Source organism: Triturus cristatus, chromosome 3_1, assembly GCF_964204655.1.
Source record: "Triturus cristatus chromosome 3_1, aTriCri1.1, whole genome shotgun sequence".
Classification (NCBI taxonomy): Eukaryota; Metazoa; Chordata; class Amphibia; order Caudata; family Salamandridae; genus Triturus; species Triturus cristatus.
Window position 1 is genome coordinate 619,293,229 of NC_140583.1, and position 26,055 is coordinate 619,319,283.

The following is a 26,055-nucleotide window of genomic DNA, read 5'->3' on the forward strand; positions in this document are numbered from 1 at the left end:
CTCAAATTCTATCAAGAAGACGTGAGGATACAGATCACTCCGCTTGCCGGTCTCCTCAACCAGAACTGATCCTGCAATTGATCCTACTGTGCCCCTATATTCCCCATGTGCCAAATTCACTGGACACCGTAGCAGATAATGGCCTTTAAGAAGGCTATGCTGAATATCTTTGATGTGCTTTTGCCTCCCTCTGGCATGCCATTGGTCTACAAAGACACTCAGAGGTCTCAAGAGGGACTTCTGATGGCAGGTGTACAATCATCAGGGCCCGCTTCAGGACCCACACAAACTCCTGTACTGACTTCTTTACCAATGTCAAAATCTACGACCATTCCTTCCATACCGTTGCCAATGCTGACTCTACTGGTGCTGTTCGATTAGCCAATCTCAACACAATCTCTGACCCCAAACCACTGTCAGCTCAATCCAGGTTCTACAGCTAGAGTCTGATTTAGTATCTCTATCCAGATGCTGGTACCACCAGAGGATTCATGATGTTTTTTGGTTTCAACTTGGATCATGTGCGACAAGCCCCTGATATCCCTTAAGCAGGATCCTGGTAAGTGTGCTTATTATTTAAAAAGTTTCATTCCGACCTTCAGGCCCCCGCGCCCAAACACCCATGTCCTGTAGCAGCGACTACTGCCCTTAAGACGATAATGATGAGAAAGAGAATAGGTTGCTACCTCATTATAAATGAATGGAGATTTCTAAAGTGAACACAGCTACCAAATTGGGTTTCCCAGCACTAAACTGAAGAAATTACTGAAATACTGCAGCTTAGAATATCCAGATCTTCAATGCCTGTTAAAAATTCAGATGATTCCTCTTAAAATGAAGCCAGAAGGGAATAGTTGAGGATGTTAGAAGCTAAATAATAATATTTTCTTCCGTGTCTTGAGCTTTGGGTACATGGTATCACCAATAGGCCAGTGGAGAAAGTGCAAAACCGGAGTTTGTTTAAAAAAAACAAAAAATAATGACCCCCAAACACCCTGGCAGTTTTCACCTATGTTACGGGGATCATTAATATATTTATGAAAAACCTGGTGGTGACATAGGAAAAAAACACTGTTAAACCCGACAGCTTTAGAGTGGTCTTCCTCCAAATTTTTTGCCTGGTGTCCTCACCTTTTTGCTGATTTCTTTTTGTTGGCCTTACGGCTTTGAGCGCTTTACCACTGCCAACAAGTGCTAAAGTGCTTCCCCCAAAAACACGGTTTGATTGACTTATCCACAATTGGCATATTTAATTTATCTTTACGTATCTAAAAGAGTGCACTACCTGTGCTACTAGTGAGCCTGCAGCACTGATTGTGCTACCCACACAAGTAGCACGTTGAACATGTCTGAGGCCTATCATTGCTGAGCCTGGATGTATAATTTTCCTGTCATGTTGAATTGGCATTTAAACCCCCTTGCCAAGCTTTAAACTCTGCTATTATTACATATGTCATCCCAATGGTAGGCCCTCGGTAGTCCATAGGGTAGGGTGCTGTGTAATTAAAATGTAGGACATGTGCTGTTAAGTTTTGAATGTCCTGAAAGTGAAAAACACCAACATTAATTTTTCACTCTTGTGAGGCCTACCCCTCTCATAGGTTAACATTGGGAATTCCTTATTACACTTTTAAGCTGTTATTCCTGATTGAGCCGGAGTAGCTCTGTCATGTTTCATATCATTGGAATGGTGATGATAAATCCTCTTTGCTGGCAAAGTTGAATTTATCATTAGTATCTTAGAAATGCCACTTTTAGAAAGATAATTAGAACTAGAGCGCTGTGATCTACACACCGCACCTCTTCTTTTTGCGCACTACGGCACGCAGCATGTTGGTGCATTGTGGGCATTGTGGTTCCATGCTAGTTTTCTTCATCATCACTATGAAAACTTTACTAACAACTCCTCTCGATACTTCAATCTCTTACTCTCCTCCTGGTAAATGACATACCATTCCTCTCTTCATTTTTCATCATTTCCCCAACCCATTCACATCAAAAACGAAGATTTCCATTAGAATAAATTAAGCAATGATGTAATGTATTGTAAATGTGAACTTTTTGTTATTTGTAGATTTCCCCTGAAGAAGGGTGATGACAACCCCCGAAATGCATTGGGATTTATTTAATTTCCTCTAACACAAGCATTTATTGGACTTCTGGAAAAGATTCAATATGAAAAATTTGATGTGTCAATAAAAGGCAACACGTCAACAAGAAGAACTCGTTTAAGCATCCTTTTATTTTGGACTCTTTATGTTGGACTCATTGAATAATTTTCTGATAACAAAATGTAAATTTTTTTGTTCTCATTTAGTGTTACTATATGTTTGAACTAATTAAGCATATACAAATGATGATGTAGTATTCAGTTACACTCTCTTAATGAGTGTTTATGGTAGTGCAAAACCTGTCTAGATCACAGCGCTCTAGTTCTAATTTTCTTTAACAGGTGGCAGGGTAGAACCACCTCAGGCACTGTACACAAAAATCAGAATAACGTAAACACGAATAGATTCTTAGCTTACTTTATACAAAACGAGTGCGCACATAGCTGTTCATTTTCTCACTTTTAGAAAGATGGCATTTCTCTGTTCTTAGTTCTGTGTTCCTGCAGCCTGTCTCCAATACACGTCTGGGGTGGGTGAGTGAGAGCTTGGCTTTGTGCATTCCCTCTAGACAGCCACGTATAAAGGAAGGTTAGGTGTGGCTGAGTGGCCATCCACATGCTGATGTGCCATCTTTGTAACGGGGGTGAATGTTTGCATTGTTCAGCATTCCAACCATTAATTGTTCCATTTGCCTTTGTTGCCCTAAGTGGGAAGGGTATGCCCAGACGTGGACCAGTGGTCACTGTGCCAATGGATTCAAGCTAGCCTAGCTGATGTGGGGTGATGCCCCGAAACCAGTCCCAGGATGCTTGCTTCCGGTTCAGGGAGGACCTGGCCTGGCAGTTCGGACTGGACTGTTCACATGAGGCACAGGATCAAGACTGATTTGCATATGGCTGGGTCTAAACTTGGGTAGCGTGGTGAGCAAAAAGAATGATGTATTAAACCCAGATATTTGTGACTGGAGGTGAATGTGTGTATTGTTTAGCATTCCGTCCAATTTTGTTCCTTTTGGATGTGCCATCCTTGGCAAGATAGGAGGGAGGAGCTGACACTTGCACGTGAATAAGCACTGTCCTGCTCCAACGCAAAGGGCTGCATATCCCCCACCCTGTAGTGAGTCTGGAGCCAGAGCTGGGAGGCTGGACCTCTGTACATTTCAAAGTCCCTCTAAGTCACCTCCACTTCAAAAGCACAACTGAGTACAAGTACTGGGTCTCTGACCCCACCAAATCAGACGCTACTGGAGGAGTGAAGAAATCCGCCAGGAGGAAGGACTGCTGTGCTGACACACGGACTGCTACTCTGCTGGACTGCTGCTCTAGAAGAACTGCTTTTCTGCTCTGCTGCCCTGCTGCCTACTACCCTCTGCCCTGCAGAAGAAGAACTGGAATCTTGTTTGAAACCAGAGTGATTTTCAAGGAAATTCTGGCTTGCCTCCTGTTTTAAGACTCGAACCCCTGCTCCAGTGCCTGGGCCATTGAAAGTGGATCCAGGTGCTTTCTCCAGTGGAACTGAAGCATCCTCTGCTGCATGTGTTTTGTTATGCCTCACCCCTCGAAAGAGGAAGAGAGGCTCTATTGTCTAAACCCTAACGGGATGTTGAACTTTTAAATTGACCACACAAGGGACAATAATGTGGATGATCGGCTCTTTATGGGGTTTTCCGGTATAAAGAACGGCAATGCAGTGCAATAGAGCACCGTCAATGTGGATAGTCTTCTGCATTAAAATCTGCACTGCTCTGGCCAAAGATGTAGCCCCCTGAAGGCCTGTGAGCCAATTCCACAGAGACCAAGGCAGTTACAATGGCATTAGTGAGAGGGGTAACTTTCCTAGTCTTCTGCCAAATTGCAACATGGGTTTTGATGCATACGTTCACAAAGTACTACTGCCTAGATAGTCAGGTCTAGTGAGAAGGTAACTTAACCTACTCAGTCCTGCAGGACTTGTTGGTCAGAGTTCATTCCCCAAACCATCCACCTTTGGGACATACTGAAGTGGTATCTATTTTAAAAGTGAGGAATCTGTGATTAGAAGTATCCATCAGAAGCTACTTACCTTTGGTAATGCTCTTTCTGATGGATGCACTAACTTCAGATTCCTCACTGTCCACGCATCTCCTCGTTATGTGGAGTGGCCCCTTTTATATCTAAAAATGGTCTAAAGTTAGAAATTCAGCCCAGGGTCTCAGATAATTTGTTCCATAGTCTGCGTCTGAGGGCACGGAAGGAAAAAGATACAAGTTGCATAGGGTGGCATTTGTATCTTTCTCTGCTCTGTCATTACCAGGATAGTACAGAGTCTCCACAGAGCAAAACGGATCCATTACTGATGGATTCTCCTGATACAGTCTGGTACTTGGGGATACTCGAAATGTTAGGTACCTGCTGTTAGAGTATGCACCAGAAAGATTGTTAAATCAGTTAAATAACTTGTTCAAGCAAAATTGCCATTGAAAATTATGCTTTTCACTTTTTTCAACAAGGCAGAAATATCAATCTAAAGGTAACACTCACATATCACTAGAGCTGATGTAGAAACATTTTGCTTGACAATGTTCTTTGTAAGAGAGTAAAATAAATCTGCAAGTGTATTTTTTTTAATTTCCCCAGAAAGAATAATGATCTACTAAGATATGTTTTTCCTCATTGAACTTCTAACTAGGGAAAATCAAAGAAAATGGTTGCATTTCCTCAGTCAGAAATCCTTTTCCAGAATGTTTAGATTGTGTACTGGATATATATAAACCAACTCTCTTACTCCATGTGTATCTTATTCTGCATGTTTTTTATGTACAGGTATGCTACATGTCCTGTATACATGTGCTTTGTTTAAACAATGAATTATATTAATTTTATTCCAGCAAGGGAAAACATGTTTGGATGTAGCTGCTCGTGGAAACCATATCAACGTGGCAGACATGATCATCAAAGCTGATCGATTTTATAAGTGGGAAAAGGTATTTATACTAGGTGTGATACATTGTGCTTGTGTCAGCTGTTGTGCCCCGATTTGTATTTTCAAAATGTGATTTTTCAAATAAAGTTAAGCCTGAAGGGCATAATATGGGCTTCTCATCTAGGTGCATGTAATTCACCCCTATGTCTCTTCACATTGTAGGACAACATGAACAGTGACTCCGATTCCTGGGTGGAGCAGCATTTAACCTTCAAGCAGGACCATGGGCTGGAGACACAACACATTCGATCTGTGATGTGGCGGCTAGCCACCAAGTACCTCAAACCCACTGACTGGAAAAAGCTGGCACATTACTGGATGTTTAAAGATGGGCATATCAGGGCAATCGAGGAACAGTGGACAGGTTTGATCATTACCCTATACTCTGAAACATGATCCTCACCCTATATTGAGCACTTTATATAACCTGCTTTATAGAATAACAAAAATTAACTGCAATCTCAAAAGGTGTCAGAATTTGTCATCTCAATGTGGCAGAAAAAGGTAAGAAGGCAGGTAAGCCTTTACTTTTATTTTATTTTATATTGTGATATCACATTGCAACATTAACTTAAAAGTGGTCCCAAATCTCTTCTGACATTGGTGAATAACCAGATTGTGTCATTATTTGAAGAACTTGCTAAATTATATAACAGTTTTACAACTGCTCTGATTAGAAATCTTCTAAGTGAAAATTCACAGCAAAAGCATTATTTGGTATACTCCATTGAGCAGCTGATGTTGGAGAAACAATATAAAACAATGGGGTAGCCCAGTCTAGTGCAGAACCTGGGGATAACTAGTATATGTGAAACAGTGGTTCTGCCACTCTTAATAATCTAAAGAACTTATTTTACAATTATTTCTCTCCAAATAGATGAGAACAGTCAACAAATGAGAAAGCGAGGCCTTATGTCCAAACCAAAAAGCGCAAAACTCTTGTCTTATATTCAATTATATACTTTTTATTTGTTTTTTGAAATACCAGTGCAAACTTATTGTGGTATATATATTTACATACACACAGAATAGTTCTTTTGAACTAACATTTCGGACTTAAAAGTGCTCACACATTGAAATATTTACATGTCACAAAACATTTCACAAAATACATGGACATATACTACATAGAAAAATTATATACAGTGTGAGATTTTTGAAAAGTAGAAAAAAGAAGAACTATCCACCCAGTAAGTGATTAATCAAATTATTGGTTTAGTATCCTGGGTGATCATCAACACTTGACATTAAAGCGTCGACGTTTCTACCACTGGAAAAAACGCGATATTTAAACCGTCTTAGTGGGGTCTTCCTTGAGACTAACTGGAAATTCTGTGTGTAGCCTGTTAGGGAAAAACAAATTGGGGGTAGGTACTTTAATATATTGCCTGGTTTGGATAAAAACCATAAAGTGGAGAGACCAAATGTCCCTGATCACCTTTGAGGGGATTCCACCCTGTCATCTATTTGTGGCACAGTAGTCTTAATCACGTGCTGTAAGTGATCTGATCACTTCAAAGATAAATCCGATAAGCCATTCCTGCATGGTAATAAAGAAAAGGGATGGCTACAATTACAGCCTATCTAAACAGACTTTATTGCACTGGGGTACATAATATTAAGGAAAAGGAAAACCACTAACATCCGATGTTGGAGAAACAACTAAACTTCTTTGTTATGGCACAATAATACTGAGAGGCACCATAAAGGACTTGCTTCTCTGTGAAAGTAAAATATGAATTTTGGTTTGAATTCCAGCAACACACTAAGGGTCTAATTATGAGTCTGGCAGTCCATGGACCGCCACACTTGTGGGGGCGAAGTGATGGTGGTCTTCCGACCAGGCAGCCAGACTTCTCTTGAACATCCCTAGAAGGCAATCAGTCAGATCTGGCTTGAAACAGCTGCATTGGCTCCCGGTTGAGCAACGCGTGGCCTTCAAAGCTGGGTGTATCCTCTTCAAGTCTTTACACGACATTGGCCCCATTTTCATCAGAGACCTATTTAAAAAATACAGCCCCTCCCGCAACCTCCGGTCTGCTCATAAAGCCCTTCTGACTATCCCCTCGTATAAGAAGAAGCGTCTCGGAGGCAGCTGCTTTGACCATCTTGCAGCTGCCTTCTGGAACTCTCTCCCTCTTCATCTGAAACTTAGTGACAACATCCTCAGCTTCAGACACTCTCTGAAGACCTGGCTCTTCTCCCAGGCGCATCACTAAGCTGCCTTTTCTCCACCAACCGATGGCCACGCCTGTTCCTTCCTACAGCGCCATGAAGCCTCCGGGCGTACGAGCGCTTAACAAATATCATATAACATTAACATTAACATTAACCCTATTGGGCGGTCGGCCCTCCGTTGCCCCACTGCTGCCACCAGGGAACTGCTGTTCCCTGGTTGTATTGCGGTGGCCAGGAGGCCTCAATATGCTTGGCGGGACCGCTGTGATCCCGCCAAGTAAATTCCAAGTTTCCTCTCCACCCCAGTTTTCACAGCGGTTCCACCTCTATTAAAACCGTGGCGGAGAGGAAACAAAGGGGACCCTCCAGGGCCCCCTTCTGCCACTGCACCATGGGCTGCATGCAGGGGTGCACAACATGTGCCCCCCTGTGTGCATGCACGCCAGTTCCTGCACGGTATGGGCTGAAAAGTCCAGGCAATGCAGGAACTCTTTTTGGCGTTCCCATTGCGGTGCCCATTTTCAGGTCACCACAGTGGGAACATGAAAAAAACTAGCTAGACACGAGAATCACTCGTAATCTGGCGGGCAACCGGACCACGGGTTTGGCGGTGCGTCAGTGGGGCAGACCCAGTACCCCACACCAAACTCTTAATCAGGCCCTAAGTCATCAATCAATCAATCAGTTATATTTGAACAGCACGCAGCTACTTCCAAAGAAGCCTCCTGGCGCTATCAGCAAAAGCTGAACACTAATGTGGCCAGTACCCCACACCAAACTCTTAATCAGGCCCTATGTCATCAGTCAATCAATCAGTTATATTTGAACAGCATGCAGCTACTTCCAAAGAAGCCTCCTGGCGCTATCAGCAAAAGCTGAACACTAATGTGGGCAGGTGGAGGTCACTTAGCATTAGACTTCATTAAAGAGGACAGTCTTTAGCTTCTTTTAAAGATGGACTCAGAGGGGTCCAAATGTAAACGAATAGGGTGTGAAGTCCTGTGTTTAGCTGTAAGAAAAGAGAAGGATCTACCGCCTTTTCTGGCTTTAAGAAATATTGCAACTTGGAGCAGCCTGAGATTGTTGGATCTTAAAGATCTAGAGAAGGTTTAAGTCTATTTCTTAAGTAGAACTGTAAAAGCCAAAGTGACAGCTTTAAAGTGGATATGTTTGACCACTGGCACCCAGTGTAGGCATTTCAAATAAGGAGAAATGTATTGCCGGTGTGGAATTTTCAGGTTCAGTCTTGCTGTAGCATTCTGTAAAGTCTGTAATCTCTGAATCAAATAGGCCGGAAGGCCTAAATACAGACTATTAGCATTGTTCAATCTGGAAGTTACAACCGTGTGAACAGTAGTTTTTCACGTATGTTCAAGAACCAGATGAAACATTTTTTTAATCTATTTAAGTTTTGCAGAACACTTGGAAAACATTTGCTAAATTCAATTTAGAAAACCGAGATTGGAATCAAATATTATTCCCAAATTTATAGTAGTGCAGGTAGGTGCCAGAGGAGGGCCAAGTTCATCTGGCCACCATCTGCTTGGATCAGGCAAGCACTTAGACCCACAAAAGAGAATTTCGTTTTTTATAAAAATAATAATAATAAAACCACTTATAGAGCGCCTGGTTACACTCAAAACGGTGTGTCCCCGTACTAAGAAATGCTATTGTCCCCCTGGAAGGCCGAAGTCCGAAGCTAAATTAGATCTTAGGATAAAGAGATACAATTATTGACTTGGGAAAAGGTACGAATGACTTTAACTTGAGAAAATTCGAATACATGCACCCTCCAATCCACCTAAGCATTGCTTAATGCTTGAAATGGCCTCACCGTTATGCTCTTGAAAAGAAAAAAGACGTTTGGTGTCTTCTGCATAAGATAATACTTGTATACCCAAAGTTTCGATTAATTTGGCCAGTGGTTCGAGTATAAATGAAATAGGGTAGGGCTCAAGACTAAGCCCTGCGGTAATCCGTAACCAATCTGTTTCTAAGTAGATGTGAACAGGGAAAGATACACCGCCTGATATCTGCTCTCAAGGAAGGATTTTAGTCAAGTATAGGCCTAACCTTCAATACCAGCCATTCTTACCCTTTCCAAAAGAAGTGTATGAGAGACAGTATCAAAGGCGGCTGATCAAATCAAGCAGGACCACCACAGCAGAACAACCCTGATCAAGATTACCTTTGATAAATTCTGTAATTTCCAACAAGGCGTATTCAGGTTACTAAAGCCCGGTCAGGAGCCAAATTGGGAATCATATAGCAAATTATTAGATTTCAAGAAGTGAATGAAAAATTTCCTAGCTATTGTAACGGAAAGTTTCATTTCTATTAAGGACTCGGAGGCGAGGATTATGCTTTACTTTCTCCACTTTATTAACAAGCAGCCATTTTAAAGAAACTGGTAAAAACTAACATTCCCATAAACCATAGGGAATGGAATAAAGTTTTAACAGTCGAGTATGCAGTCCATGTACACAGTGTCCATGGGAATCCACCAACCACAGGACTTCCAACACCTCATAGTCCTCTGTCAGCCTCTACTCCCCCTCTTTCGATGCTCTTGAACAGCCATCCTGAACACATCAGGAATCCTGCTTAACGGAATCCCCTGCGGGAAGTAAGAAAAACAATAATACGGCAACTGCCGTGGCTAAGGTTTAGCCCTGTAGGGGAAAGGTCAAAGGCAAAATCCAATACAACTATAAATGGAATAAAACCAAGCATAATACACTTTACTTACCCTGATACGAGGGTGGGCAGTTACACGTAGGTGTACCCTGGGTGGGATAATCCTTGCCTCCGAGTCCTTAATAGAATTTAAACTTTCCGTTACGATAGATAGGACATTTTTCATTCTATGTCGGGACTGGAGGCGAGGATTATGCTTGTTTAAAGCTTACTCACCACCAAGTGAGCCATATCAATCACCAGTTTAAAGTAAAACCGCTTGAAGGTAGAGTCTGAAGACCAATCTGCAGCTTTCAGAATGTCCGCCAGACGAGATCCCAGGGTAAACACTTTGGAGGCCATTGTCCCCTAGCCGAATGGGCGTCAAAATCCCGAAGGTCGATGCCCGCTTCCTGCATCACTCAACAGACCCAGCAGGCTATTGTTGGAGAGGAAACAGCCTTCTAAGGCTTCTTAAGGGCGAAAAGCAGCTGCCGCTCACCCGGAGGGCGGAATTCTTTCGACATCTCCTCATACGCCTTTAGGCAAGATACTACGCAGAGCTTAGGAGAATCCGGGAAGGCAGGGTACGAAATAGTTTTCGTGCCTGTTTTAGTCCACCAATGGATTGTGAACGTGACCCCCAAAGGGGAAAAAATTCTCCCAGACACATCAAGCGCCCGGATGTCAGACACTCGCCTGCAGGAGACTAGGCAGAGGAGCATGGCTAACTTCGCCGAAAGCTCCTTGCGGGAAAGAAATCTATTTGGCTGCCAGGACAGGAACAAGTTCAAGACTTGATTTACATCCCAAAGGACAGAGTACCTCGGCTCCGGTGGTAAGGACAGGCGAATGCCTCGCAATAACCTACACACCAGGGGGTGCTCACCCACTGGGGAGCCGTCCACCATGACATGCCCTGCCGAAATCGCAGAACGGAAGGTATTGATCGAGCGATAAGCCAAACCGTCCTCAGCCAGGCCAGCCCAAAAATGTAAAACGGCAGTCACATCTGCTGCCACGGGATTGAGACCCCGTCGCAAACACCAACGGTACCACCTCCTCCAAGTGGATCGGTACTGCTTAGCTGTACTGTCAGCCCAGGCCTTGGACATGAACTTCTCAGCTGCTCCCGAAAGACCTGGGACCTTCCAGCGTCCCCAGTAATCCTCCATGCCATCAGGGCCAGAGAGCCCTGTAGAATGAGCGGGTGAGGATCCTTGTCCGAATTGAGCAGGAGTTTCCAAAAACTCGCATCGTGAAGATGACGAGAGTTAAAGTCTGCCACCTGATTGTGCTCCAGCGCTGAATACCAAAAATCCCCTCACTACGTCACAGACCGCAGATCTTCTTCAACAACCACATTAATTCACTCATTCACTGGTGGGGCCCATAACACCATTCATTCATTCTACTTTATATCAATGGCCCTAGAGAGAGAGAGGAAATTATTTTCTCTTATTCCATGCGCTGGAAATTATGAGAGGAAGTTTACATCAATCACATGATGAGTAATAACAAATTCACCTATTCATCCCTACCTCACCAGGGTCTCAATACCTTTATAACCTAGCAGTTCCTCCCATACTATAGGCCATGGATCAGCTTAGTTGCTGGGAAAAGCGACACCTAATTCTTCTAAACAATATACATCAATATACTTCAATAATAACCCGACACAGTTTAAATGAATTAAAATGTTTATCTAAATAAAGCATAAGGAAATCATAAAGCATTCAATATTTTGATTCGCATATTTACCTAATCTGGCTAAATGGCGTCCTCTATGTCAAATTCAGATCTTTCGTCTCTATGCCCATATATCGATCAATCAGTTCGTAATTTAATTGGGCATCTGATCAGTCCGTCAGAGTCTCTGGCAAGCAGCTGTCCAGCAGTGTCACCGTCCTCTCCGTCAGCATAACGTCAGGAAATCAGGTAAAGCACGACAAGAGGTACCTACCCTCTCTAGTCTACTTCTTTTATAGTAAAATCAACAACAAAATGTTACAATACATGTTTGTAAACAAATCCGATTGGTTGAACCAGGATCATTCTTCCTGATTCTCACGCGTTCAATGTTTCATTAGATGTAGTTCTCAATTTATTAATAAATTTGCAACAGTTTCTAGTCCATTCAGGGCATGTTCATTCCCATACAGGTTTGTGTCCATGGTGTCATCAATCAACAGTTCTTAGGTTAAGGAAGTCCATTGTCTGAGGATTGGCACTCCTCCCGGTCCGACCTTCATGAGTACAGTCTGCCTGGGGTCAGGACGAGGTTATTGTTGCTAATCTTTTAGCGCAGGCGCACTTCACTCAGTGACTTCTGTATCTCGTCTGTCCATCAAAATAGGGATGGCAGCCATTTTGTGGCCACTCCAGAAAGGTCAACTTAAGCAAAGAGACACAAACGTAATTAATACATGGAAATGACTATTAAAATGTTATTCCCTCACTAAACCCTCTATGTGTGTGTATTTATCTAGCAAAAGCAACACGCATTGCGGTTTATACTCACAATTTAAAGCACGATTCACAAAAGCAACATATAACATGCAAATTCGAAATATCTGACATTAGTATGCATACGAAAATTAGTTTACGTATCAATCAGGCCATGCAAATGCGATTCCCACGTGTATTTTCTAATTAGTAATGTTGATTAATCAAACACAGCAAACCATTAATACTATTAATATTAATCAGTTATTCGTTTTAATTCAAAATGATAAAATGGAGAAGGTATACGATTCTTAGGGAAAACCTCACTCCAGCAATCCCCCCTTTGGTGATTTTATCACCACAAAACACCCAAATTTAGTACCCTTTTACGGAAATTTGAAATGACTTCTTACTCATAGCTCAAAATTCAGTTTCTTCATATTCATCTCTTTTTACTTTCTTATACATAATATCTTTCCACTCATCTAAGGCTATTTCTTCTAAATCCTTTTCTGGATCTTTTCCTTTTCTCTTAAGGTTATCTCTTTTTATTTTATTATTTGTTTTCTTTTTCCTGCAACACATACACCCTAATCTTATCACTAATATTACAACTATCACACATGTTAAAGGAAACAAAATGCTACCTATAACAGTACTACCAATTTTAGCTAAGAAATTATTAATAGCAGCTATTTTCTTTCCCATTCTTGTCCATACATCTTCAACCTCCAGTGGTACAAGTTCATCGTGCAATTCAGTAATATTTTTAATGTAAACCTTTAGATCTTTACTTTCGTCTGGAATGTAAGTGCAACAATGTTGAACTTTCAGCATTCCACAGACTCCACCCTCTTTTGCCAATAGAATGTCAAGGGCAAGGCGATTTTGCATTACCATAGCACGCATGGCAACCATTTCAGTATTAACCAATAAGAATCCATGAGCAGTGCTTGTTGACAAGCGATCCACTACTGTAGACAATCTTCTAATTTTATTTGCATTCAGAGTTATTCCCACTGCCGGTATCAATGCACAAAAGATGTCACCCACAATTTCTGCCCAAGATTCTCTCTTTCTACGCACTAAATTACTATTTAAACTATTTACACCCTCTTCTCTGTCCATGTGAAAGATTTTTGGAAATACCAGGCCTACATAACATGTGCCATACCAATGGTATGGCAAACGATAATATGCCCCATTCCCACAGATAAAATATATTCCAGGAAATACTGGATCTCTTCCACCTTTGAATCCCCATCCACCCATGATTCGGTATGTATCATGGCACTCACTATTACCTACAAAAAGATTATCATATGCAGTTTGATTCCTTCTTATACAAAATTTTCCTTTCTGAGGCCTATCTAAAGCTATTGTTGGTGTTGACTCTCCTTTTGTCAGATGTTTCTCCATTTCTATGTCCCAAGCCGTTTTCTCAACCTATCCTTCTGATGCCTTTTTGTGCATCTTATGCCTTCTTTCCTCAACCATATTCAAAAATGTATTTTCTTCTTTCTGCAAACTGCATGTCGAATTATATTTAAACACAACTTCTAATGTTAGTTCACTAGTCTCTTGGAAAAATTCACCTAAAACTTTAGCAGGTCTCACCTTATTTAGCTTATTATTAGCAGGCACTAATGCAAAAATGTAATCTACATCTGAAAAATAATACTCTAATTTCCCTATCTCATAAAATAAGCTAGCTATTACACTACATGTCATTCCATAAGTAGCTGGAAGGTGATGATAAGTCACTCCCTCTGCCACAGAAGCAGGTAACTGCATGCAGACGTAGCAGTCCCTTACGTCCATAGTCTTTACATATTCATACAATAATTTTGAAAATACATTATTAGAGAAATCGTTAATAGACCTATCTTTATGCAAATGAATGTTTGTTTCTACAGTCGGTACTACCTTTGAAATTTTACCTATGTTAGTTTTGTTTTGACCATGTCCTTTTATTGTATCTATTGTGACTTTAAATGATATTACAAGAGCTAGGATGCTCCACAAAAGCATTAATAATCCTGTACAACAGCAACACGTTTTAGACCATCTTTTCATGAATGTACATCTACTTTTACTACCATCTGTGTTAGCCATTTTTACTAAATAGACCGTGTCTTTTGACTTAGCCTCTTCTACTTTGTGACCAGTTTCTAACCCAAAGCTTCTAAGCTTCTACTTGGTTCCACTAGTTTTCTACTTCTTCTCTTTTATTATCGTTTTCCACATCAACAGCTTCTTTGTTTATTCAGTTTGGCATCTCATCGTCCTTTGCCTCCTTCTCCCAATCAGGATACAGAATTTCCTGAATCTCCGCTTCTTCTCCAATGTCGGACAAGAGAACTCTCAGGATTTCTGATTCTTCTTCTTCTTTAACCACTTTTATTAAAGCCTCCTCTGGATTACCTTGACTGTCTGCCTCTTGGGATACTTCAGGCAGGGCCACATACGTCCATTCCGGCGACTTATACTTCTGGTTAGGTTTTCTTGTTCTTCCGGACCCTTTTGTTACAACTGTTTCTTCCTCCTTTGATTTTTCCTGACTCGTGACTTCATTCACTTGTTCAGCTCTTGGTGATTTAACTCGAGACAATCGATATCTTAGTCTCTTTATTTTGTTCGGCCAAACTTCTGGTTTTACAGTTCTTTTCAATTTACTTTCTTTGACATTCTTTTCATTCTTTTCTTCTCTCCAAGCTCTCTTTCTCAGAACTCGACCTTCAGGTATTTCATTCTCACCCTCTTCTGATTCTGTCCCAACTTGCTTTTCCTTTTCACCAGTCTCTTTATCCACCACTTGTTCTGGTTTCCCTACTTCTTTCCCTCCTCCGGTCTCCGAAACGCAATCTTCCTGCTGACTACTTGTCCCTTCACCTAGCTGGATGTTGCAGTTCCCTACACCTCCTCGGGGGTCTTCTGCAATCTGTCCCTCTCTCTCTGTATCTGTCCGTTCTTCATTCAAATCTATTAATTCAGGTGGAATTTCTCTCAATTTTTCATCTGGGATTTGTTTTCTTTGACTTTCTTTTACTGCTTCTTCTTTGTCTTTTCCTTCCTTCTTTTTAGGTTCTTTTCTAGGACCTTTCTTTCTCTGCTCGTCTTCAGAATCTGAGCTGTCAGAAATCTGCAGTCTTCCTCTCAGAGAGACACTTCTGGGGACTAGAATCTGTTTTGGTTCGTTTTCCCCCCTTTCAGGATTTTCACGTGATTTTGGTTCTTCGTTGTCTGATTCAGTACTTGACTCTGATTCGTCATAGTACTCTTTCTCCTTGCAATCCACTGGATTTGGTATTCTCAGGGTATGGCTGGCATGGGTCCAGTTTTTCAGTCCAGCACACTTCACAGCTGTTGTCGTGGTCAGAATGACTTGTCTTGGTTTTCCCCACCTGGGAACCAAACTGTTTCTTCTTCTGTGGACCTTTATCCTCACCCAATCTCCTGGGCTTAGATCATGGGCTGGCTTCTTTTCAAGGGTGGTGGCATCCGCTCCAACCTGATGAAACACAGAATGAACTGCGTCAGCCAGGCCTTTACAGTACTCCAACACCATGTCATCAGAAATCATCATCAGTTTGTTGACTGGTATGTAAGCATGCCTCATCGCACGTCCCATGATTATTTCATGAGGACTTAACCCTGTAGTTCTATCTGGGGTTGCACGTATGGTCATCAAAACTAGAGGCAAGACATCAGGCCATTTCATTCCTGTGGCTAAACAAATTTTTCCAATTCTGTTTTTGATTGTACCATTCATTTGCTCAACCACACCAGAAGCCTCTGGTCGGTAGGCACAGTGCAGTTTCTGTTGTACATTTAATGCTTCACTGACTAATTTCACAATCTCATTATAGAAATGCCCTCCTCTGTCTGATTCAAGGGTCACTGGGAACCCGAACCTAGGGATGAATTCTCTCAAAAGCAGCTTTGCTACTGTCAATCCATCATTTCTCCTTGTTGGGTATGCTTCTACCCACCTGGAGAATAGGCAGACTATGACCAGAACGTACCTTAATCTGTTACATGTTGGCATCTCAATGAAATCTATTTGCATTCTGGTAAAAGGCCCTCCTTCTCGGCCTATAGTTCCTAGGCTCACTACTGTCTTTCTCCCAGGATTGTATTGCTGACAAATTAGACATCTCTGACATAGAGTCTCTGATATAATTGAGAATTTTGGGTTGTACCAGGTCTGTTTAAACGACCTGATCATAGCATCTCTCCCTATGTGTCCCTGGCCATGATTCATCTGTGTCATGGTAGACAACATGCTATCAGGCATGACTGGTCTTCCATCTCGATAGACCCACACATGATCCTTTTCCCTTGGTGCACATCCTGCTTTTACCCACTGCCTTGTTTCCTCATCTCCTGCTTCTTCCTGCAATTGTCTCACTTCTTCCCATGTCCCTACAACGTTAGTAAACATTAAGGAATAGGAAGTCATTTCTTTCTCATTTGCCCGATTGACTGAATACTGATTTCTGGCACAGTACTGTGCCATGTCATTGGCATATCTATTGCCGACAGTAACGTAACCCTCCCCTTGGTTATGGGCAGCACATTTCACCACAGCCAATTGTTTAGGCAGCTGTATCGCCTCAATCAACTTTCCAACCACTTCAGCATTCTTTATAGGAGTTCCACTTGAGGTTAGGAAACCTCTTTGTAGCCACAACTGGCCAAAATCGTGGACAACTCCGAAGCCATACTGGCTGTCAGTTATCACAGTCACTCACACCTTTTCCAATTTTGCATGCTCGAGTCAGAGCCACTAATTCGGCTACTTGTGCAGATTTTACTCTTTTTAGATAGGATGCTTCCATCACTGCTGCAACCGTGCACACTGCATATGCTGCACTCAACACCTCTTCTTCTGTTCTCAAACATGACCCATCAACAAACATTACATAATCATTTTCTGCCAAAGGTACATCTTTTATGTCTGGTCGCGGTTTTGTACAATACTCAAGCACATCCAAACAATCATGATCTGCTTCATCTCTCACTTCCACATTCTCACCATCTGGTAGCAACGTTGCTGGATTCACATTCACACATCTTGCAAGCCTCACATTCGTTGCACCTAATATGATTTCTCATACTTAGTCAGCCGACTAGGTGTCATATACTGAGTACGACTCCTTGTTAAAAGAATCGCCACATCATGAGGTACTAACACTTTCAAAGGATATCCCATCACGATTCCTTCACTCTGCTCCAAACTTCGACATGTTACAGCTATTGCTTTCAGACAACCAGGTAAGCCTACGGCTACTGGATCAAGCATCGATGAATAATATGCAATCGGTCTCCTCAATCTTCCATGCTTCTGGATTAACACAGAAAGTGCACATGCAATATAACTCAAATTCCTTTTCATAATCAGGCATACCTAATGCTGGGGCTTCACACAATCAATCTTTCAATCGTCTGAATGCTGCTAATTCTTCCTTATTCAATTCAAGGGGATCTTTTACATCACTCCTTGTTAGCCGTACCAGAGGTTTTGCAATCAGCGAAAAGTTGCTGATCCAGTACCCTACCATTCCCAGAAACATTCTCACTTCTCTTTGAGTCATGGGGCTCTCATTCCTTTTATGATTCTGATTCTGTCTATTGTTATTTTCCTCAATCCTTTTTCAATGTTGTGTCCCAAATACTATACTTCCTTCTTACAATACTGCAGTTTGGCTGGGGACACTTTTAATCCTCCATCTGCCAGGTGATTTAGTAAGGCTATAGTGTCTACTTAGCAAGCTTCACGAGTTTTCGACGCCACAAGGAGGTCGTCGATATACTGTACTAATACTGAACTCTGGCATTTGCAGACTTTCCAATGACTTTTTCAACAATTGATTAAATATTGAGGGGCTTTCTGTATACCCCTGTGGGATTCGGCACCATGCCAAAAAACGGTCTCCAAACCGAAATGCAAAAATGTGCTGACTGTCGTGATGCAATGGGATGGAAAAGAGCGCATGACACAAATCAATCACTGTATACCATTCTGCATCATGGGGAATCTGATACAAAATCACTGATGGATTTGGTACAATGGGACAACATGGTACAACGATTTTGTTTACCTTTCTCAGGTCTTGCACGATTCTGAATTTCCCATTTGGCTTTTTTCAGGCCCATTATGGGTGAGTTACATGGACTGCTCATTATCTCTCTCAGAATTCCTTGCTTGATCATTTTCTCAATTATTGGAGTTACTCCTTCAATTATTTCAGGTGTCAATCTATACTGAGGAATGTTCGGATAACTTACTCCATCTTTCACAGTAATTTTTACTGGGTCTACATTTCTCATTAGCCCTACATGTTCTCCGGTGAAATCCCAAACCTCTGCTTTTACAGACAGTTTCAATTCTTTAGGCAGTTCATCTGGATTAAATACTGCATATGTTCCAATATTCCCACATTCTCTGTTAGCTATGGTCATTTTATACAATACATCCTCATCTGGTGTTTCAAAAGCTATTCCATCTGGAGTACAAAATATAGTGCAATTCATCTTGCACAACAGGTCCCTACCTAGCAAGTTCACAGGACTAGTGTCTCACACCACAAATCGGTGCATTTCAGAAAATTTCCCTATACTAACCTTTACGGGTTCTGTAAGGTACGTCTTTAACTGTTGGTTAGATACACCAACTACTTGGATTGTTTCATCCGAAAGAGGAAGATTCTTAACATCTGCTGATCTAACAGTAGATCGAGTAGCGCCAGTGTCCACTAGGAAAATAATGTTATCATCATTAATCTTCCCATCTACAAATGGTCCTGTCTGGTCTACTTCTAGAGTTGCGCCAAGTACGCACTCTTCTTCCTCCCTTCGGCACCGTCAATAATCCATTTCTGAATCACTCTCATCATGTTGCAGCCAATACTGCGAAACAGTGCGAGCGCGTGATGGTTTATTTACCTGTTCTTCTTTGTAGAATCCCGATTCCTTACTATACTTCTGTGAGTTTCTGTTCTGTGGAAAAGGTGGTTTTGGCACCTGATTCTGGGAAGTAACCACCTGCTGCTGTTGCTGCAGTTGACCACCCACCTCTTTCTGCACCTGTGGATTCAACGATCGATTTTCATTATTAGTATTTGGAGGGTTCTTACACTCGGATTTCCAATGCCCTAACTCACCGCAATTGTGACATGGGAATTTCTTTTTGGCTTCTTCTATATTACCTTTCCCTTTCCCTGTACCAAATCTTGGTCTTACTCCTGGATTGTTCGCTTGTTCTACCAACTGAGCTTCCTGTCGTTCGGCTACCTTTACCTGTGCCCACATTGCCTTTTCTTTCCGTTTTCGCTGTTTTGCCTCAATCTCATCGCTGAAATATTTTGCATGTCTCAAAACTTCATCTATTTTCTTATTTTGCCAATCAACTGTATGTTGCTTTATCATATCACCAATTTCTGGGTGTAAACCATATACAAACCTGTATACGAAATGACTCAAATCTTTATCACTCAGGTTCTCATCTCCACTGAACTGTTTAAAAGCCTGAATTAGTCTCTCATAATATGCATGTACTGACTCCTTGCTTTCCTGTTGGGTTCTGTCAATTTTTACCCAATCAGTCTCTTTAGGGGGTACCTTATTTTTCAGAAATGCCATAACCTGCTCATATTTCGGTCGGGAGCTCCCGTCTTAGGGTCCCTAGGATACTCCTGAGTGGGCCAATTTATCATCAGCTTGCACTCTGTCCACAAATCTGCTGGTACTATTATATCGAATAGACTATTCAGATCTATCCATAATATCTTTGCCAATTTTACAAATCTGTCTACCGGCCGGTACCACTCGACGGGCTTTTCGCGTAGTCGAGGGAAATCATTTGTGAAAGACAAAATGTCCTGTCTTGTCCATGGAACATGTACATACCCTCCTTCTGGAATCTCTCTCATGGGGTATTCTGTCGTTACCTTTTCTTTCTCTCTAACGGGAAATGCTGAAACTGTCTTTTCTGTGATATTGTCGCGTCTTCTACACCACTTACTTCTCCATCTGTCCACATCTCCCCATTTTCTCAACAAACCGATTATGTCCTTAATTTGACCTATCCTTCCTGTAGTTTTCATATTCTCTATATCTTTTTTTTTTTTTTTTCTTTTTTGGAAAACCTTTATTGTTCACAGCGGTATCTTTACATAGTGTACGTGCACCATCCATGGTATCAAATCAGTTATGCAATTGATGAGTGCTTGTTTAACAATATGACACAGCCGTTCAGCCGACAACCCTGGGGTCCGGCGGCGTTGTACATGGTGGCATTGTTGTAGCCCTTGGACGCGCACCTGAGCAAGTGATAGGTCTATTTTGTTGTATGCGTGTGCTTGGTGTACCTGATTCGCAATGGTGTAGCCTTGCATTTAAGTCAAGCAATTCTAGTCTGTGCTGCCGTTTTCGGGCCCATGTGAGTGCTGTGTGTTGCGCGCCCAGTCCCCGAGCGCTGTGTCTCTCAATCTGTTGGTCATCGGGGCATGCCCAGCTCTCAGCTCTACGCGCCCTTGACAAGAGGTTGCCGCAAGCTTCGGTCGCTCCCATCCCTGGCAGGGCAGACAGGTCATCGCCGCTCCACCGTCAGTAAGCAGGGCACTCAAAATAGGGCAGCGCTTCGGGGATGCTAGACAGCGCAATTCATATTCTCTATATCCTTCTCAGTGAAATCAACTCAATAAGATTTTTGCAGTGCTTTTACTTTGTCAAAATCTATTCCCATTTCATTTTTAATCTCCTCTAATCTTTCATGCACGTTTTTCGCTCTCCAGGTTGCACTCTTGCAGAGAAACAATAATTTCTCATCCTGATAGTTTTTCAATTTTTCAGTAGGGATAGTTCCTACTATTAATTCTTCTAATACCATTCGTAATTTGGCTACATCTATTGACTGGGATTCTTGATCCTTTTTCTGTAACTCTCTGAGCCATTCGCTTAATTCTTCTACGGAAGGTCCTTCTGGGTTGTCTACATTATTTTGTTCTGGGGCCTTTTGTGGTTCTAATAATGTTTCCATTGTCATTCTGCTCTTTTCAGCATAAATTTGATTTACAAATGGATTATTTGAAACATTCGGTTCAAACATATTTATTGTCAGTCCCCACGGATTGTCAATTTGACTCCGTTCAGCAGTTTCAATTAGATTTTGGCTTCTGTACGGCACTGTCAAACAATGTTCAGTATCTTTTTTTTTCTCAAAAATGGGCATTACTGGACCTATCATTACTGGAACTGTTACAGCTTCTAGATTTTTGGTTAATTCTCTTATTTTCTCGGTTAATTCTAGGGTAGTTTTGGACAGTTCTACTGAATTCTCATCATTTACCCTACTTTCTGTCTGTTTTTCTATCTCTCTTGCGGAGTTACTTTTCCCTAACTCTGGTGACATAGTCTCTGTTTTAATTATTCGTAATGTTTCTCTCATTGGGGCACTGGGTGACAATGCCTCTGGTTCTGTTCGATACGGTGGTGGGTTTTTGTAAAACACTTCATCAAGAACATCATCTTCTGATTCATTCACTTCATACCCACTCAAATCCACATTACGCCTTTTCTCGGTGCATTTTCTCCCTTCATTATCTGCTACCATTCTCACAGGATACTTACCCTCGGTCATACTTGCATTCTGCCACCTTTTCATCCTGTCATCATGTGTCTCATGTCCGTATGATCTACCGAACATGTATCGATAACCCCTACCACTTCTCTGTTTTTCTCGTTCATGCATTTCGACTTCCCATTCCGTCAATGCCTCAAACTGCGTCGGTCTAGGTCTTGGTTCTAAGTCCATCATTTTGTCTCGGAGATTTCTCAAAACTGCCAAATTAAAGGAACCATGTTCTGGAAACGCCAGGGCTCCATCGTCCTTGGTGTATTTTACCCAATTATCCAACCAAATACAAGTATGATACCCATATTTTGCAATCATTGTAGATGCGGGTGTCTTCGGTGGAGGAAGTAACTGTCCTTCCCTAGTCTCAACTACTTTATCTTTCTTGAACCACCTTTTAATTTTCCCAAACCACGATTTCTTCTTTTCTGGTGGTTGGTAATACATTTTCTCGATTTCCGTTTACCGTTTAGTCTTCTTACAATGGTACCGCTATTCTGTCCACTCACAGCGCGACTCTTACTAATGCACCAATCAGGAGCGTCTATGTCACTATCAAAATCCTCCAATCTCAGCGCAACTCACACTAACACTCCAATCAGGGAGCGTTTACGTCACACTGTATTCTTCCACTCCTAGCGCGGCTTTATACTAACGCACCAATCCGGAGCGTTTTACGCCTCCAATCTACTGTCCAATCCCAGCGAGGTCGTTCTGACGTCAGCAGCCGCTGCGGCAGCTCTGCTCTGCTCTCGTCTACCCCTCCTTTACAAGACCGCTCCGTGAACTCTTACTGTAACTTTTACGATTCTGTTAGTAACAACACTAAAACATCTCCATTGTCTGATTCGCTAACCAAAGAACAGCAAAAGACCTATCTCATGAGAATTCCGTCTTTCTCAATAACAGCGCTTACCTCTGTCCTACTATGGAATTAGTTCTTTCGTTGATAAAGTAGCACATCCCTCTACTTCACCCTTCTAGCAAGCATTAGCTAATTGTTTCTCTGGTATATTAGAAACCTAGAGCTTCACAATCAACCCTAATGCCTTTACATGGAGAGGGAGAGGGAGAGGGAGAGAGGGAGAGAGGGAGAGAGGGAGAGAGGGAGAGAGGGAGAGAGGGAGGGAGGGAGAGAGGGAGGGAGGGAGGGAGGGAGGGAGGGAGGGAGGGAGAGAGAGAGAGAGAGAGAGAGAGAGAGAGAGAGAGAGAGAGAGAGAGAGAGAGAGAGAGAGAGAGAGAGAGAGAGAGAGAGAGAGAGAGAGAGAGAGTGTGTGAGTCTGAGTGTGAGTCTGAGTCTGAGTCTGAGTCTGAGTCTGAGTCTGAGTCTGAGTCTGAGTCTGAGTCTGAGTCTGAGACTGAGACTTTCTCTTATTCCATGCGCTGGAAATTATGAGAGGAAGTTTGCATCAATCACCTGATGAGTAATAACAAATTCACCTATTCATCCAGGGTCTCAATACCTTTATAACCTAGCAGTTCCTCCCATACTGTAGGCCATGGATCAGCTTAGTTGCTGGGAAAGCTAACCCAACACAGTTTAAAATGTTTATCTAAATAAAGCATAAGGAAATCATAAAGCATTCAATATTTTGATTCGCATATTTACCTAATCTGGCTAAATGGCGTCCTCTATGTCAAATTCAGATCTTTCGTCTCTATGTCCATATATCGATCAATCAGTTCGTAATTTAATTGGGCATCTGATCAGTCCGTCAGAGTCTCTGGCAAGCAGCTGTCCAGCAGTGTCACCGTCCTCTCCGTCAGCATAACGTCAGGAAATCAGGTAAAGCACGACAAGAGGTACCTACCCTCTCTAGTCTACTTCTTTTATAGTAAAATCAACAACAAAATGTTACAATACATGTTTTTAAACACATCCGATTGGTTGAACCAGGATCATTCTTCCTGATTCTCACGCGTTCAATGTTTCATTAGATGTAGTTCTCAATTTATTAATAAATTTGCAACAGTTTCTAGTCCATTCAGGGCATGTTCATTCCCATACGGGTTTGTGTCCATGGTGTCATCAATTATAACAGTTCTTAGGTTAAGGAAGTCCATTGTCTGAGGATTGGCACTCCTCCCGGTGCGACCTTCACGAGTCAGTCTGCCTGGGGTCAGGACGAGGTTATTGTTGCTCATCTTTTAGCGCAGGCGCACTTCACTCAGTGACTTCTGTATCTCGTCTGTCCGTCAAAATAGGGATGGCAGCCATTTTGTGGCCACTCCAGAAAGGTCAACTTAAGCAAAGAGACACAAAACGTAATTAATACATGGAAATGACTATTAAAATGTTATTCCCTCACTAAACCCTCTGTGTGTGTATTTATCTAGCAAATGCAACACGCATTGTGGTTTATACTCACAATTTAAAGCACGATTCACAAATCACATCACAAAAGCAACATATAACATGCAAATTCGAAATATCTGACATTAGTATGCATACGAAAATTAGTTTACGTATCAATCAGGCCATGTAAATGCGATTCCCACGTGTATTTTCTAATTAGTAATGTTGATTAATCAAACACAGCAAACCATTAATACTATTAATATTAATCAGTTATTCGTTTTAATTCAAAATGATAAAATGGAGGAGGTATACGATTCTTAGGGAAAACCTCACTCCAGCAATTGTTCCGTCCAGGAAGATACTCCGCCGTGAGAGAGACCTGACGATCCAGGCAGTATTGCCAACGGTGTGCTGCTAGGTCCGATAGGGCCTTCGATCTCATGCCGCCAAGATGGTTTATGTAGCGGACTGCCGATACGTTGTCCATTTTGAGAAGGACACATGACTGTATCGAGTCCCTGGTCCAGCACTGGATTGCGAAAGAGCCTGCTAAGAGCTCCAGAGTGTTGATGTGATATTGTTGATCTCGAGGAGACCACACACCGCCCGTGGTGAATTCTCCACACCTCGTGCCCCAGCCGGACCTGCTGGCGTCAGATTCGATAACGATATCTGGCGTGGATCCAAAGATCACTCTGTTCCAAGCCTCCATGTTGGCAAGCCACCATTGGAGCTCTTCCCTGGCATCCTCGAACAGCGGAACCTTTTGCGAATAAGAAAGGCCACGGTGAAGATGCATTGCCTTGAGGCGCTGGAGAGCCGGGTAATACAAGGGGCCCGGAAAGATGGCCCGGATGGATGCTGAGAGCAGGCCCACAATGCGAGCCAGTTGCCTGAGGGAGGTTTGTGACTGGGGCAGAGTCCTCCGAATCTCGTGGCAAATTTTTGTCAACTTGCAAGAGGGAAGGCTGAGGGAGGATGCTACTGAGTCAATTAGGAAACCCAAAAAGATGACCTTCTGAGCAGGCACCAAGGTGGACTTGGATTCGTTGACCACAAAGCCCAACCCTTGCAGGAGGTTCACCGCCGATTGGAGCAGAGCTGCCAACGTCCTGGGGCACTGCGCCATCAGGAGAATATCGTGGAGGTAGATGATGAGGCGAACTCCCGACGCCCAAAGGCGTTCCATGACCGGTCGAAGGACCTTGGTGAAGCACCAAGGGGCTGACGACAGGCCAAACAGCAGAGTGGTGAACTCGAAGGTCTTGTCGTTCCAAAAAAACTGGAGAAAACGCCTGTGAGGCGGAAAATTGGGAATTGCCAAGTAGGCGTCCTTGAGGTCAAGGCACGCCATCCAGTCGTTGGGGCGAAGAATATCGTGGAGAAGATGGATCCCTTCCATCTTGAAGTGACGATATACAAGCCACTCGTTGAACTCCCGAAGGTTGATTACGGGTCGTTGGCCCACATTTGGTTTGTCCACCAGGAAGATGTTGCTGACAAACCCTCTGGGATGAGGGGAAGTTTCCACGATCGCCTCTTTCTCTAAGAGGGAGCTCACCTCTAAATCGACCAACGCAGCGTCTGCTGACGAAAAACAGAGCGGTCTTGGGTGGACCGGCTGCACCGGATCCCCCTGGAATTCGATGTGGAACCCTTGTACCGTCTGCAACACCCAGGCATCCCCCGTGATGGAAGTCCAAGCCTGGAAAAAACATGCCAGACGGCCCCCCCCCCCACTTAGACGG

The 26,055-nt window shown here is 42.5% G+C and overlaps 1 protein-coding gene across 3 annotated transcripts in view; it reads left to right on the forward strand.

The window, feature by feature from the left end:
- ANKDD1A (ankyrin repeat and death domain containing 1A) overlaps positions 1-26,055 on the forward strand; it is a 419,853-nt gene that overhangs the window by 326,106 nt on the left and 67,692 nt on the right. For all 3 annotated transcript variants that reach the window (XM_085644555.1, XM_085644556.1, XM_085644557.1), the window contains 2 exons: positions 4,978-5,073; positions 5,235-5,436. In XM_085644555.1, the coding sequence (XP_085500681.1) occupies positions 4,978-5,073; positions 5,235-5,436 (298 nt within the window). The remainder of the gene's footprint in view (positions 1-4,977; positions 5,074-5,234; positions 5,437-26,055) is intronic.